Source organism: Triturus cristatus, chromosome 4_2 (assembly GCF_964204655.1).
Source record: "Triturus cristatus chromosome 4_2, aTriCri1.1, whole genome shotgun sequence".
In the NCBI taxonomy this organism is placed as follows: Eukaryota; Metazoa; Chordata; class Amphibia; order Caudata; family Salamandridae; genus Triturus; species Triturus cristatus.
In genome coordinates, this window is record NC_140586.1 from 291,876,382 (window position 1) to 291,892,539 (window position 16,158).

The 16,158-nt window shown below is 45.2% G+C and overlaps 1 protein-coding gene across 13 annotated transcripts in view; it reads right to left on the bottom strand.

Moving 5' to 3' along the window:
- RC3H1 (ring finger and CCCH-type domains 1) overlaps positions 1 to 16,158 on the bottom strand; it is a 710,644-nt gene that overhangs the window by 595,265 nt on the left and 99,221 nt on the right. For all 13 annotated transcript variants that reach the window (XM_085601577.1, XM_085601575.1, XM_085601567.1 and 10 more), the window contains exons 2-3: positions 3,780 to 4,150; positions 2,527 to 2,647 (exon numbers count right to left, since the gene is read on the bottom strand). In XM_085601577.1, coding sequence (XP_085457703.1) covers positions 2,527 to 2,647; positions 3,780 to 4,010 — 352 coding nt within the window. In that variant the 5' untranslated portion in view covers positions 4,011 to 4,150. The remainder of the gene's footprint in view (positions 1 to 2,526; positions 2,648 to 3,779; positions 4,151 to 16,158) is intronic.

Genomic DNA, 16,158 nt, shown 5'->3' on the forward strand with positions numbered 1-16,158 from the left:
GGGGAGGGCACAAAGCAGAACCAAAAGCTACATCACCAGCGGCCGGGTTACAGATGCAAATCTGCGTTGGGCGCCCGATGATTTCCAATGGAGGCAGTGAGTTTTGAAAAGAGGCTGCAGGCTTGGAGAAGCTGGACGAAGACGACCAATGGCTGGGCAGGTAAGTTGGATAGCTGGGCGACACCTGGGCACCGTCAGCTGGGCTCCCCAAAGTCAGGGGCGGAGGATGCATGGGTGCCTTTCACTGTCTGGTTTTCTTAGCTGGTTCTGGTTGAGGTGGGGTGGGGGGGCTTCGAACAGAGGCTGCAGGCGTTGAGGGGATGTGGGGTCCTGGAGAGGTAAGCCCCCAATGCAGACAAGGTCAGGATTGCCTGGGAGACTTCACAGGATAGGCGAGTCACTCCATCTCGGGCCATTGGGTGCAGAGTGTGCAGTGGACACGAATCCGCCTGGATCCAGAGTCCTTGAAGTTGAAGTTTCTTTGTTGGACAATCCAGGACCTTGGGAGAAAGAAAGTCTTTATCGAAGTCAGCTCAGAGAGGTGTTGGCTTCAGAACACGCCGGTTTCTTCCAGCAGGGTTGCCAGAGGAGGAGACAGGACAGTAGGGCTGAGGCAATGTCAGTTCTGTTCGTCTCCACTGCTACACGGCTCTTCGCTACTTCGTAGGTCATAGTAATTTGTTGAGCCAGTTTCAGGGGTGCCCATAAATACTAGATTTAGGGGCATTAGAGGAGTGTTCAGGTTGGGACCAATGGGTTCCTTCCCTGGGGTGTCTACACCACCTTTTAGGCCACCCTCCAGTAAGGGCGGGGCTTATGCCTTGTCCTGATTGGGGAGTCCCCCATGTCCAAATGGAGGGAACTAAGATGTGTGCTTCACTTCGCCTACCCTACCTGAGGGGTGGGGTTGGCAGAGGTGAGCACACCTCTTTCTTTCTAGGTTTTCCCGCCGATTCTTCCACCCAGAGTGGGGGGTCAGAACTGGTGGGAGACGGCTGCTGATGGGAGTAGATACAGCCTTTGAAGCTTTCACTTCGTGGACCCTGCCCATCCTGGGAGAGGAGACATTACACCTCTGATAAGAATGTGCTTTGTTTCAGGACCAGGAGAGCAGAGAGCTCTCTACCCAGGGGTCCAGAAACCTGTTGGGTGGTGGCAGATGGCAGGTAGCCAATCATGAACCACACCTGGGCTGGACGTTTTTCAGAGGGCATGTCTAAGATGAGTGCATTTTACATTAAATCCAACACTGGCATCAGTGTAGATTTAATGCGCTGAGGTGTTTGGTACCAAATTTCTCAGCCTTCAGTTAAGCCACCATGGAGCTGTGGAGTTTGTGTTGTTTAACCCCCAGCCCATGCACTCAGAATGGCTTCACTGCACTTACAACGTCTGTGAATGGCAGAGACACTGTTGGGGCATATTGCTCATGTAGCTATGCCCTCACCTGTGGTATTGTGCACCGTGCCTCTAAGGCAGACTAGAGGGTGACTTACCCATGCCCCAAGCATTGTTGGTGGACATGGCACACAGGGATGTGTGCTACGTTGACTCTTCAGTTTGGTCTACACCAAAACACGCAGCCTGCAATGGCAGTGTGTGGATGTTAAGTTGAGGAGTCTACGAGGATGGCATAATACATGATGCAGCCCTCAGAGGCCTTTTCTGATCACAAGGCCGTTGGTACCAGGGGTACCTTTCACAAGGGACTTACATGTGGCCCAGCGGTGTGCCAACTGTGAAGACAAAGGAACAGTTTTGGTAAAGAACAAAGGCCCTGGAAGCCTGATTGACAGGGACCCAGGGAATACTCAGTCAAAGTTAGCATCACGTACTGGCAAAGAGTTAGGGGGACAATGCAAAAAGGGGCACTTTCCTACAATTCTGCTAAGTGCCAGGACACTCAGGGTATTGTTAACAATAGAAATTAATTATGCAGAGTTTGTTATTCATAAAAGTACTTGTGCTGGAAATTCCCCTTGCATGGTGAAGGGTGCACATACCCCTGCCATGAGCGCCTTACTGGTTGTGAAAAAGGTATTTAAATCATCAAGGCCCTGCCGTCACTCTTATCCAGACCTAGGCCTGTCCCTGGAAATGTAAGGCCCAAAACCAGTTCTGTGGCCTAGAGGGAGGTCCTACCCTCTTTTGTCTGCCCCAGATTACTGCTTCAAGTAGGCTGATGACAGCCAAGTGCAGTGATATCACACTTTGCAAACTCCTGCTCGACAGTTTTCATGTGAGTTGTTTAAAACTGTTGCAGAACAAGTATCCTACGCAGCCAGAAAAGGAAATGAGTGACTAGAAAGCCAACGAAAGGTAAGAAATGAATTCGCCCCACTAGCACTAAGTATTGTTATGTCCAAAAGAGGTCTTCGATAACAGACACCGAAAAGCTGCTGCAGACAAAACCCTTAAATTGTGTATTCAGAGACTCCTACAGAAATGGATCTTAATTCTATTCACTCTTGTTAACAGTCACTTCCAAAAACAGTTTACACTAACAGGATGTAAAGGTGGCCCTACCTCTGGCGCTGCTGAGTGGTTTGAGATACAGTGCCAGTTCTTCCACACATTTCTTTGCCTCTTCGTAGTGTTTCGTGTCCTCGACCCCACTGCATAGTGTGATGGGCTGCTGCTCAGGAACCTGAAGGCAACACAGGAGAGAGGCAGTTTGACTAAAGTGTGTGCATAAGGAGAGTGGTAGACAAAGGTCCTAGAACAATAAGTAGCCACAATCAAAGAGCAATGTATAACCGGTTAGTAGTTTTTCTATGCCAACACCAATCTCCACAATGCAGTGGATATGGTTAAGGCAATGAAAGGGGGCAGCATTAGTTAAAGCAAGAAAAGCATGAGGAAATGAGGCGAATAGTGCCAGATAATGCATCTTGAAAAAAGGATGAGAAGGAGAGAAAACAGACTTAAGGAAAATAACTAGCAAGAGGAAGAAAATTATGCAATGGAGACACAGGAGGAGGGACCTACGGTATGAGGAGAGAAGAAGGCTAATGCAGGCTGTATAGAAGAGCAGGAAAAGTAGTGGCAAAGAGTTGAAGGAGGAAGTGGCTGGAAAAGAGGTAGGAAAGGAAGCAGTGGCAAATAAGATGGAGGGAAGCAATAGCAATATTGGAGAAAGCAATGAAACTGAATGAGATGGAGGCAAATTAACGAGAGGTGGTGAAACAGTGTAATGGGTGATAAGGAGATAAAAAGGAGAAGAATGAGATATAGGTGGAAGAGGAGGCAGCTTCCATTAGTAAAAGTGCACCTCCTTTCAAGAAGAAAGTGTTAAGGAAACCGGATGGAAACTATTAAGATACAGCAAGACCCTTGGGGGAAGTAAGCGGAGCAAGGCCCAAAGGGCAAGGGAGTAGGGGATAGGGAGAAGGAGGCCCCAGAGGGAAAAGGTAGAGGGGGCTCAGAAGAGGATGTGGGGGGGCAATGCTCAGGGGGTGGGAGGGTTCAAAGAGAGGAACAGCAGCAAAGTCCTGTGAGCAAGCCAGAGGAGATGGGGAGCGAGGAGGTGGGGAGCAAGGAGCCGGAGGGTGGGCACAGTGAGAATCCTGAGGAAGCAAGATCCAGTAGACATAAAGGGGCGTGCAAAGCCCACATAAAAAGGGGCAAGGGTATGTAAGGTACACCGGAAAGGTATTTTACTGCATGTGACGGATGTCATGGCTCAAGAAACCCCATTTGTGGGTCACAGAGAAGCTGCTGTTAACATAGTAACATTCAGAGGTAGTGGGATTACTTCAGTGTAAGGTCCAGCATCTTACCTGAGCTCCCACCAGCTGCAGCAAGGCCGAGTTGACAGGTAGGAGCTCGATATCTGTATTGATGGAGGTCTGGTCGAAGGGACATGCTTTGCGGTGAAGTTTGTTGAGGCACATCTTGCAAACTGTGTGGCCGCAGCCCAGACTGATGGGCTTTCGGATGGTCTCGTCAAACGTCTGGGTGCAGATGGGGCAGGAGAGGAAGTCGGTCCACTGTGGAGCTTGCACAGGCATCGCCTCCGAGTTACAATTCACAAAGCACAACTGAAATCTATAGAGCAGATTCCATTGGAATCAAAATCTGGATTTCCTTTTTTTTTTTTTTAAATATCTTCTGTAAATACAGATGGTCAGCACATAGTGTGACGCATATCCTGGAAAACAAAAAGAAAATATATTAACTTATGAGTGGTGCCTGTGTGAGGATTTTCTACTTTAAAGTATATATACTTTATTGGTTGGTTACAAATTAAAAACAACCTGAAGCAAAAGGAAAAGTAAAACCATCAATTGTAAGATATGCAGAATAATATACATGAAAAGTAACAAACATTTCCAGCTGTGACATTACAAATCCCATCTTCCGCTGACGCCCTCCCCCAGCCCACCCCACCCCAGTCCTATTCCCAACTTACACTGGACCCTCAACTTGTTAAATATCCGACCTCACCTTCCCTATCTTCTATGGAATATTGAGCCACAGTGCACATTAAGGACCCAAAAATAAATAAAACAAATAAAAACACAAACACAAAAATGTGACATCTATGTTAATAACAATAATGGTAAAAATGCAAATGTTACCCAAGGTTCTATATTTCTATTAAACCTTGTGCATGATCCTAAATGAATCGCTCACCGATCAGTACTTTAAAAAAAATATATATACGATTTTATTTATTTCTTTATTTATTTAACACAAGGCACTGTCGGTGACCTTGGTTAACGTGGCCGGCCTTTGATTCCAATTCTGAAAATACATTTTTCCAAGACAATGGACTAAGTAAATCCAAGAGTTACAAAATTTTAGGTGATGAATCAAACGTTTTTTTGTTACAGAATCATTAAAAGGGGACAGCAACTAAATTTGGATTCCATGATTGGAAGCCCATGGACATACAACACAGCTCTTCAGGTTCTGTTTCTAGGAACAAGACCCTTTTACCAAGAGAAAAGAAAATCAAAACTCCTACAATCACAATATTGTTAACCCATGAATGCTAACATACCCAGGCAGATGTACAGCCCAAGAATAAACAGCAGCCTATAAGAATACTGTGTGAAACAAAGATACAAGATAAATAATGATAAAAATATTACTACTTCTGTGTATTTTACCCCTTGATAATCTTCAGCTGAATGCACCTTATGCCCTAAATTTTAAAAACAATCCCTGAATTTTGCCAGTAAATGTCAGTTATTTGTGGCTGTACAACCCAATTGCTTCTTAAGTCATACAACATCATTGGTGACATCCAGTCAGTCCAGAGGCAATGCACCCTGAGAATGTCAGTGAGGAACCAATTAAATAGTCCACGAGGGAGGCATACATTCTGGAAGGAAATCAAATCCAGGGGGACAGGTAGTGCATCCTGGGAGGGACATGGTATCGTCCCAGCCTGCCAGGGAGGAAATGCACCCTAGGAGTACTAGGTACAAGCAGACCAGAACCAGTCTACCAGGAAATCATTGCACACTGGGAGGGCTCCCGCAAGTGGAAATCTGAGAGCACAGCCACATCCTGTTTGAATGCATGCCAATTAAAATTTCTCAAACATAGGAGGTGAAGGATAGTTTGCAGCTCTTCGAATACAAATATGCACTGAAAAAGCCAACAGACATTAAGATTACATAAATTTAAGAGTCGCAACATTCTAAAGCTAACTTGAATCTTCAGGTGGAAGCATGAATCTTACTTCTGGGACAGCAGAAGCACTATTAATAGACATGCTGGCAATATGTGAACGGAGAATTTGGAATTTCCGGTCAATCATCTTTTTCAAATCAGTTGAAGGGGTTTTACCTAAATTGAATATCAGTTTTCAGCGAGTGGTGACTATCTTCTTGTTACAATTATTTACAGCAAAGATCCAACTATTCTTTAGTTAGCATTCTGACAATCAAGAGTGGCCGTGCTCAGAGGTGGTGAGGGGGGGGGGGAAGGAAACAGAAAATTGAACGAACTAAAGTAGGATACGGTAGTAGAGATGTTAACATCACTGAGAATAGAGGTATACTTTGTACCAATTTAATGTGTGTTTTTTCTCTTTAATTTGTGGTATATTTTTAACAACCCATTTTATAGGTCTATGTTTACGCAATAGTGAAAAATAGATTAAGCGACCAAACACAAAAAATCCCTACCTGTAACTCACTGTGGATCATGTGTTATGTTGTATTGTAGACACCTTCAACATTAATGCTTGAATAACACAAAACAATTATTCTAGCATCAGTTGAAATGTAATTCACATATTTAAATCCCAAATAGCGACAACATTTAAAATCAAATAATTCAATTTTTATTAATCATAATGAGCAATGTATACACAAAAGGTTTTTACACAGTTAAAGAGTGAAGTTAAAAAAATGACGATTTCATATTATTAAGCACGACATAATAAATCAAAATATTGCACACAAAATGTTATTAAAAACCATAAGAAAACTACACAACAGTTGATGCCGCGTTTCGGTGAGACATAGATGAACCACCTTCTTCAGGACAGAGTCTTCAAATATAGTACAATTGATATAGTCTACCATTAATCAATTGGGTAAGATGCCTCTCTGAGATTTTAACAGCGAGGGATAACCTTTTAATATGGTACAATTCGGTCGGGACGGCGTTCGTAGGAGCCACCGAGGTAAGAAAGAATTTTTGAGGATCCTTATAAACCAGTATTTAGGATTAGAAACCGTTGGGCAATACAGGTGAGCTGTGATTGTGCCTGTAATTTTTGCTGGTAGTCTTTTTTTTTTTAATTACGGAATTTTACCATATTAAAAGGTTATCCCTCGCTGCAAAAATTTCAGGAGACGGGCATCTTACCCAACTGATTTAGGGTAGACTATTTTTATCAAGTGTACTATATTAGAAAACTCTGTCCTGAAGAAGGTGGTTCATCTATGTCTCATCGAAACGCCGCGTCGACTGTGGTGTAGTTTTCTTACAGTTTTTAATAACATTGTGTGTGTAATACTTTGATGTATTATATCGTGCTTAATATTAAATCATCATTTTTTAACTTCACTCTTTAACTGTGTAAAAACCTTGTGTATACATTGCTCACTATGATGAATAAAAATTTGATTATTTGATTTTATATGTCACTATTTGGGATTTATCTATGTGAATTACATTGCAACTGACGCTAGAATAATTGTTTCGTGTTATTCAAGCATTAATATTGAAGGTGTCTACAATACGATACAACATAACACATGATCCACAGTGAGTTATAGGTAGGGATTTTTTGTGTTTTGTCGAATATTTATCCATTCGCTATCTCAGTCATAGGGTTCCTCCTCTTTTTCCACTTGAAAAATATATTAAACCAGTTTCCTGCCATTGCTATTTTACATGTGATATACAGGGAAATTTTAGTTAAGAAAAAGCCATTGACATTCCACAGCATGGTTTGAAGCTCTTGCTTCAAGAAACCCACATAATAGCCAAGGAAGGGACGGAACTGCAGCATCGCTGGAGGGGTCAAGCATACTACACCACTTACTCCGCGTTTGCATGGGGAGTCCTAATATGGTTAAGGGCGGGTGTACCCTTTCAGTGCACAAAACCGATTATCAACCCAGAAGGCAGGTATGTGGTAGTTTCGGGGAGACTGGATGGCAGGGATCTAGTACTGGGTAGTATATACGCGCCTAATTCAGACCAACCAGCCTTTTTTTCGCATCTTTCTAGGAAACTGGGCACTGTCCTCACGGGTTCGGTATTACTGGGAGGTGACTAACTGTACATCAGATGTCAAACTTGATCATTCCCATCCCCCACTCCCTGATGCACCTGCACACAAATTGGCAGAGGTGCGTTGTAGATGGCAACAGAAATGGTGCTTGATACACTCCTGGAGGGTAAAGCACCCTGCGGCCCGGGATTACTCCTTTTTCTCAGCCCTACACGAACTGCATGTCAGACAAGATGCCATCTTGTGCTCCCCGATGTCCATGAGGGGGTTTGCAGCAGTGAATGCCTCACTAGGACGCTATCTGACCACAATCCTGAGCTAGTAGGTTAACAATGGTCCCGCGCGCAACCAAAGATCCCCACCGGGCGCTTGCGACCCGAGGCTTTAAAAGATCAAGTGTTTCATGAAGCGATAGGAACAGCTATTGTTAACAATTTCCAGAACAATGATAACCCTGCAACATCCTCCTTAGTTGAATGGGACGCATGCAAAACAGTCATTAGAGGGCACTGTATATCAGAGATGATGGGCGTACGGCAGGTGCTCCTTCCGGACAGAGGGGGATGACCAACGACTGCGGGACATGGAAAAGATAGGCCTGAGAAACCGGACAAGCAGAAGGAGCTCTTGGAGGCTAGAGAGGCAGCAGCAGTGCAAGTAGAACGCATTTGTTGCTATGCCTACAAAAAAATACATCACCCGAGCTCACTCGAAAAGGGAAAAGTCGGAAGCTCTTCTGGCTTGGTTGGCTAAACCTGGCAGGAGGGGTACAGTGATCCTGGAACTTAGGGACCAGAATGGGGCAGCGAGGTATGACCAGCAGGGCATCAATGACTTGTTATTAGCCTATTACACTGACCTATAACAGAGTAAGCAGACTCCAGCGGAGGAGGATTTGCATGAGTTCACACGTGCGTTTGGCACTGCCAGCCCTGGGTGAGGACAGCGCTGATACACTAGGGTGGGAAATAGAGCTTGGAGAAGTGAGGGGGGGCTATTAAGAACATGGCTCAAAATAAAACTCCAGACACAGATGGCTTGCCAATTGAATTCTACCTAGCATACATTGATTTGCTGGCTCCCAAGCTGGTACAGTTATACAATGACGCAAAACGGGTTGGCCACCTACCTGGGTCTACTAGAGAGACGATCATCATTCATACCGTTACTCAAGCCGGGGAAGCCGCCATGGGATAAAACAGCATATCGCCTGTTATCTATGCTTAACTTAGACTACAAAATACTAAGTAGTGCTCCCCCACATGACTACCCTGATGTATAAGGATCAGTCTGGGTTTATTCCCACCAAAAACAGCGCTTAGCCTCTAGGACCCGCAAAAGGCGCTGAATGTGGACTCCTATAGAGTAGACATGGCGACGATCTTCGCCGTTGATATAGAAAAAGCGTTTGACAGCCTGGAATGGCCTTATTTTTTCCATGTGATGTGGAAGTTTGGGCTGGGTGATGATTCAGTGGGCTGGACGGCTCTCCTGTATTCGACTCAACTGCCAGAGTTAAAACTGGTGCGCTAATTTTGGAAGCCAGCAGCGTGGGAATGGGAACGTGTCAAGGGTGTCCCCTTTCCCCCCCCTGCTGTTTGCCCTAGCGATGGAGCCGCTGGCAGCGCGGCCCAGATCAGGGCGGTCTTACAAGGTACTCAATGTGCATGGGAAGATTCATCACATTGCGCTGTACGCCGATGACCTTTTGCTCTTTCGGGCTGATTCTGCAGAGGGGCTTATGAAAGCGAAAAACTTACTACAAGACCTCAGCAGAGTTGCAGGAATAAAAGTGAATTGGGCAAAGTCTTGCCTGTTTCCTGCAAGAGGGGGCCCACAAGAAACGGAGGGGGTGACTTGGGAAAATAGGTGCCTGCCATACCAGGGCACACAAATATATCACACTCAGGAAGACATCCTAGAGGGTAATATAAGGAAGGCCATGAGGGGAGCAAAATAACTTCGACTTCTGGGGCTCCTTGCCGTTATCTGTGGCTGGCCGCATAGCCCTGCTTAAAATGGTCACTCTCCCGAGGTCATTATACTACTTCGGGACCTTACCGGTCTGGATCCCGACGAAGTACTTTGTCCAGCTCAAATCGATGATCACGGGGTTCCTATGGGGTACTGGCAGACAGAGTGGCACTTGCTGTCCTTATGCGACCAAGAGCGGAGGGTGGGCTAGCGGTGCCTGACTTGTGGCTTACTATCTAGCGGCACAATTTCAATGGCTCACATAATGGGTAGCGAATAGTGTCAGCGGAGAGAAGAATTTGAGTCCTTAAACCGGCTATCCCACATCTTGTGGCTTCCTGTTAGAACCAGAACCCTCAGCACGGTACTAGACATGGCACGACAGTGCTGGAACAGATACCTGCTGAGGGCCAAAATTAGACGCCCTTGCGCACTGGAAATTCGGTTACTTGTGTGTACGGCCTTGCCGCATTGAGGTAACAGGCAGAGGCTGGCGTTCTGGGCAGAACAAGGGTTGGCTAACATAGGAGACCTATCCGAGGAGGAGGCCAAGATCCCGTTCAATGACCTAAAAGCCTGCTATGACTTGCCTGGGGGAGATTTTCTGCTGTATACAGCCCTCACTGCGGCCATTCAGAAACACTGGGGAGGGGGGACTCACCAAACCAAAAACATCAAGGGCTGCCAATACGTGGTTATGGCAGCAGGTACATTCAAGGAGGTAATGTGCTTGTACAGGCGCATAACGCAGAAACGTTACTCCCCCTATCAGAACGGAGAGTCAAGTGGGAAGCTGACCTTGAGGATGCTATCCCAGAGAAAACCTGGGGTGAGTTGGTAGAGAGAGCTTGAAAGTGCACCCGGAACGCCAGATTCCAGTTAGTGCATTTTTATATTCTACACAGGGCATACCTCACCCCGGAAAACTCAAGTATTTCCCAACCCAAACAGCGGCCGGCCCACGCTGCAATAAATAAGGTGCAGATTTTAAACATATGTTTTGGGACTGTCCGTTCCTGGACAGCTATTAGGGGGGGTGGGGGGGTGGGGGGGGGGTAACGACGTTGCTGACTGATATCACTGACAGAGAAGTAGAGCCCACTCAGAAATACTGCATTTTACACTGGTTCCCTCGCACGGCCAAGAATAAAATCACAACTAAGTTGTTAGATATAGGTCTACTACTGGCCAAAAGAGATATCACCATGCATTTGAAAGCGAAGCGGGGCCCAAGCATAGCAAGGTGGAAAGCAGAACTCCTTAAATGGGCCGAATGCGAAGGTGCGATCAGGCTGCAGATAACAAAAATAACAGGAAGTGAGAGGGCGCTATAAGCGGCAAGAGCTTGGGAAGCTTTAGTTGTAGCGCTTAAATCCCCTGAGGACACAGAGGAAGAAGACTCCATAGGTGATCCCCTGGCACACATATGCTAGGCTGCAGGCAGTTGAAGGAATCTTGAAGCCTGGAAACTCGCTATTGGGGATGCCATTATGTGACCTGGATTGGTTGTGATCCCCTATGGTGCTACCCCAGTCAATGTCGACGCCCTGCCAGAGGTACTGAACTACTGTAAATTAACGACCTGGATGTAAGTGACACGCCTGGGGGAAGGGAAGGCTGGGGGTAGATGTGGGAAGGGAGTTTACAATCTTGACTGAATACAAGTATGTGTGTAGAACAGCGAGTGAATACCGAGCTAACTGAATATTCTGATTTGACTGATAATCTGTATGATACTTGCTGCCTTGTGTTCCAAGTTGGATGATTGTAATTTTGCTGAATGACAGGGTTGTGATATAACGACCCCATGCACCTTTTGTCAAACTCAAAGTTTGTTTACAAAAAAAAAAAAAATGGTTTGAAGCTCCATTTGACAAAGAAAAATCAAGTAACGCATCATAAAATCATACACCTTTTCCCTCTTCTGCGCCACTTTGGATTGTTGTTGGATTGTTGAAGAAACATAATGGTAGTAAAAGCAATATCCAAGCTCCAACATGACGCACACAGAAGATTTACTATATTGTCAGCTTATCACAGGCCAAAGGAAAATGTTTTATTTATCCTAACCAGGATAAAAGAGGAAAAAGTTTATATATAAAAAAAATTTTTTAAAAAACAACTTTGGAGATTTAAAAGTGAATCCAGAAACTACTAGGCTGCTTCCAAGAAAAAAAAAAAACTGGTGCACATGTAATTCGGAGACACCTAATTAACAACTTCCACATTACAAATAACAAGCACACAGCGATACCTCAACACCAAGCCTAAGTCACAACATACAGATCACTGCATTTGTATGGTTGTTATACCAACACCAACCTACTCCCAACACCGTTGCAAAATGTCCCTTCTCCAGCTCTTGATATCACCAATTCCAAATCACTGTCTCTCAATACGTGCACATTTGCTGTCCGAACACAGGATACCCCCCTACTAACAACCCCCCCCCCCACCCTCTGATGCCTTAATAAGTGAAAGCCCTTATAAAACAATCCTCTTTACGGCTTACAACACTCATTTTTATTAAATATTTTTTGTTTCAACACCCCTGCCAAGACAGTTGGCTGGGGAAAAACTGGCAGACGGTTAGAATCCGACTCAAAATGCCATTTCTAAAATACTAGAACAGGTAGGAACCAGGCAAGGAGGCCTACCCAATCAGCCGCCAACCTTGTTGCTCTGACCTGCTAAGAGACGGAACTTGCTCTGACTTCCTTTAAGTTCACTCACACTTGATGCGGTCATGTGTACCATGGCATTGGCTTGTTGAAGAACACTGGTTCTCAAAGGACACAAGCATTTGCAATGCAGTTGGTCTCGCATTTGCGAGAGCTTAAGCTATTGCCATTGTAAATGCGAATGCCTTTTATCTGTTTTGATAATTAACACAAATAAAAGGCATTGTCATTTCCATTGCCAATATCTCAAACTCTTGTAAATAAGAGACATATTTCTCTTCAAAGAAGCGGCCGCCTTTGTCCTTGGCAGCTTGGAAAGTGAAAGCGTGCATGGGTGGTGAATGTTGCTGGAAAGCATGTTATGCCTGCAGTAGGAGAAACTCATTAAAGAAAATAGTGCTTACAGACATACCATGTAACATAAGTAAAAGGGCCAGTCCTCATGGGAGGTTACCAATTAAGGTAAGGCGGGAAAAACGAGGCTATTAACAATTCAGAAGCCTGCTTATACAAAGGACAATGACACAAGCCAATTAAAAATATGGGCGGCGCTTCAAGTTCATACTCTAATACAGCATGCCTGGCAGAGCAGCGCATGCGCTGCCCAGGCTCGGCCTAAAAACCAGCATCCACATACACAGGGAGAGCACCTCTGAGCCCTGCAGACCAGCTGCGGTCTTCACCGTTTGTATGGCCCCATTAACAAGTGGATTTCCCTCACCTGTAAACACCACGGAGCCGGAAGCACGCAACCTTAAACTGTCGGGAAACGTCAGATCTTTACCCTCGAAAGTGCTCTGTAGGAGAGCCGCACATCACGCCTTCGGGTCCCTTTCGCCCAAGACCTTGCCATCACCCGGAATAACCTCACTGAGTGACGGAGGCTTGCAGAACGCTCAGAGGCGATCACAACGCTAGGCTTGCTCGGCTGCCGGACACGGGATAACTTACACAAGAAGAGGTGGGTCGGAGCAGAAATGGTTGACAAGAGCCAAACACTTGGGCCCCGTTCACAAATGTCGTACTTAACAATGGCGTACTTCTCACACTTTAACTCTCGTAAACTCTCCAGGGCGTGCAGTGATAAATACTCGGAGTCCCGTGTGACCGGAGGTGAACTGCCCCCCCGGCCCTGCTGCGGCCGGTCACGTGACCGGGCGAGGGAGGAAGCCGAGGAAGTGCAATCTTAAAGTAGCTACAGGAAACGTTTGACTCAAAGGTTGACCGAGCTCGTCTCGTGTGTCAGAAGCGTCTCCAAACGTACAGAGAAGGAAGGAGGGAAACACCGTTCGTTAAAAATATGTAAAAATATAAATATCTATCTATCTATCAGCGGGAGAGCCCGACAGGTACCACGTGAAGGCAGTTCTGTTTTACATTCAATTGAAAATTCCTGATGTACAATTCCACCTTGTGAGGGGGCAGCCAGCACGCACGCTCCCACCCATGCATCAAAAACACGTGCAATCAAGAAAATCACGCTGGCTCGGTGCCGCTGAAGACAGACAAGGAATTTTCATCATTAGTTTTAAATAATCTCCCCGCCAAGGTTACGCATTAAAATTAGCTACTACACGTTAAAGCAAACTATACATTGAGATATCACAGTGAAAAACATAGAACTTATTACCATTGTCATTTCGCAAGTCACCGAGCGACTCCCTTCTACGACAGTGGCAAATTACATTATTAGGCACGATTCCAACAAGCTCTAATATGGTGGTAGCATGTGAGGTGACTTTTGTACTGTAGCCAAACGTTTGTGAATGCACGTTTATTACCACACTTTTCCATGCCAAATGCTTTATTAGACCGCATCTAGTTATAGTATATACCACACGAGGCGTATTAAAATTCCCATATCTGGACTGTGTCATTCAATATGCAGGTTTCACATTTCATGCATTCTAAGGGAATCCAGGTCAGATCCATTTTTTTCTACTTACTGCTATTTTGGCTTTACCATTAAGAGAGGCATTTTACATTTTGTATTAAAGATTTAGGAATAGGTTTTATAGGTTTCATTAACGGTGTGTTTAAATCGGTATGCATTATTTATAATAGACAATTTTAAACACTAAAATAAAAATAAAAACCTTGCCATGAGGTATGAGGGCTGTGCCAATCCTTTTTAACAGTCTAAACTCCATACAAAGTAAAGATTCAAATCTGAGAAGAAATGGATCCACATAAAAAAATCAAAAACACAGAGCAAGAGGGTAGCAACGACATTTTTGTAAAGTACCCTTTCTTTTTTCCTTTTTAAGAAATTATGGGATTCAACACGCAAGGAGGTCTACTATTGAGGTCCCGAAAAAAATCTCTCAGCATAACAAAATTAGCTTGTGCGAAAGGTAAACTTTCTAATATAACAAAACCCCGTTATGTTAGTGTTTTAAGTACCTGTATCCAAAGCTGTTCATGGTTTTAGGAACATAATCCTCAGACAAACAAGTTTCTTGCCTTCGGAAACGCCTTATCTGGTAGAGACAATCTCTAGCTGCAGATTCGTTACCTTTGATTTTCCCCAGGTTTCAGACTGGATCCAGTAGATTTTTTTGTGTGCGAGGTACCCCTGCACGCCGGTAGGTGGCTCCGCACAGGGTCCACACCGGAAGGGATGTCTGCGTCAACTATTTAGGCCCCCACCTCGGCACGCTGACGTCAGTTACTTTTCACGACTTTCCATGCCAGAAGAGCAGAGCAATGAAATGCACTGACACTGGTGTGTCCAAACTCGAGCCCTGAAAGCGATCATCCAATGCCCTAAAAAATCTGTCTGCAGAACAGGGAGGATGCGGCTACATACTGTCTCTACCAGATAAGGCAGTACCAAAAGGTAAGTAACTTGTCATCCGACAGAGACTTCTAGCCACAGATTCCTTACCTTTGAATAGATACCCAAGCAATACCATCTCTGGCTGAGGGTCTGCAGACAAATTTAAACTAGGAAGTCCTGCAGGACCAAACAGGCGAAATGCCCATCCCTGCGGACCAGACTGACCAGACAGTAATGCTCATTAAACGTGTGCAGGGGAGCCCAAGTTACCACCTGGCAATTGTCCAGGACTGGGACTACAGATATTAACATAGTGGTTGCCGCTTTAGCTCTGGTGGAATGAGCCCGTAAGCATTCAGGAGGCTGCTTCTTTGACAGTGCGCAGTAGATCTTAATGCAGAGAACAATCCATCAAGAAATTGTCAGTTTCTGGACTGCCCGGCTTTTCTTTACACGAACATACCCCTTGAAGAGTTGGTCGCCACCTGGAACTTTCGTGTGTGGTCAAAATAGAATGACACCGCTCTTTTTGGGTCCAGACGGTGGAGTCGCTCCTCTTCCTACAGGGATGTGGAGGAGCGTAGATGGTGAGCAAGTTGAGAGATTGGCCCACATCAAATGGGGTCACCACTTTTGGTAGGAAAGCAGCCTTAGCACGAAGCACTAGTTTGTCCGGATAAACTGATAAGAATGAAGGCTTGAAAGACAAAGTCTGCAGCTTGCTCACCCTCCGGGACACAAGAAAGGCTATTTTGATGGTTAGCAGTCTGAGGGGACCATTGTGAAGAGGCTTGAAATTAGCACACATCAAGACCCTTGAAAAAAATCTATTTAAATAGGGAACTTAAAGAGGGTTGGTCAGCCACCCCCAAACCGGTCCTAGGATGCTGGTTTCCAGTCCAGGGCAGACCTGGCCTGGCAGTTCGGGCTGGACTGTTCCCATTGGACGCAGGGTCAAGACTGAACCCAGCCATATGCAAATCAAACAGGAATGGCCTGGGGAGCAAACAAAACATGGATTT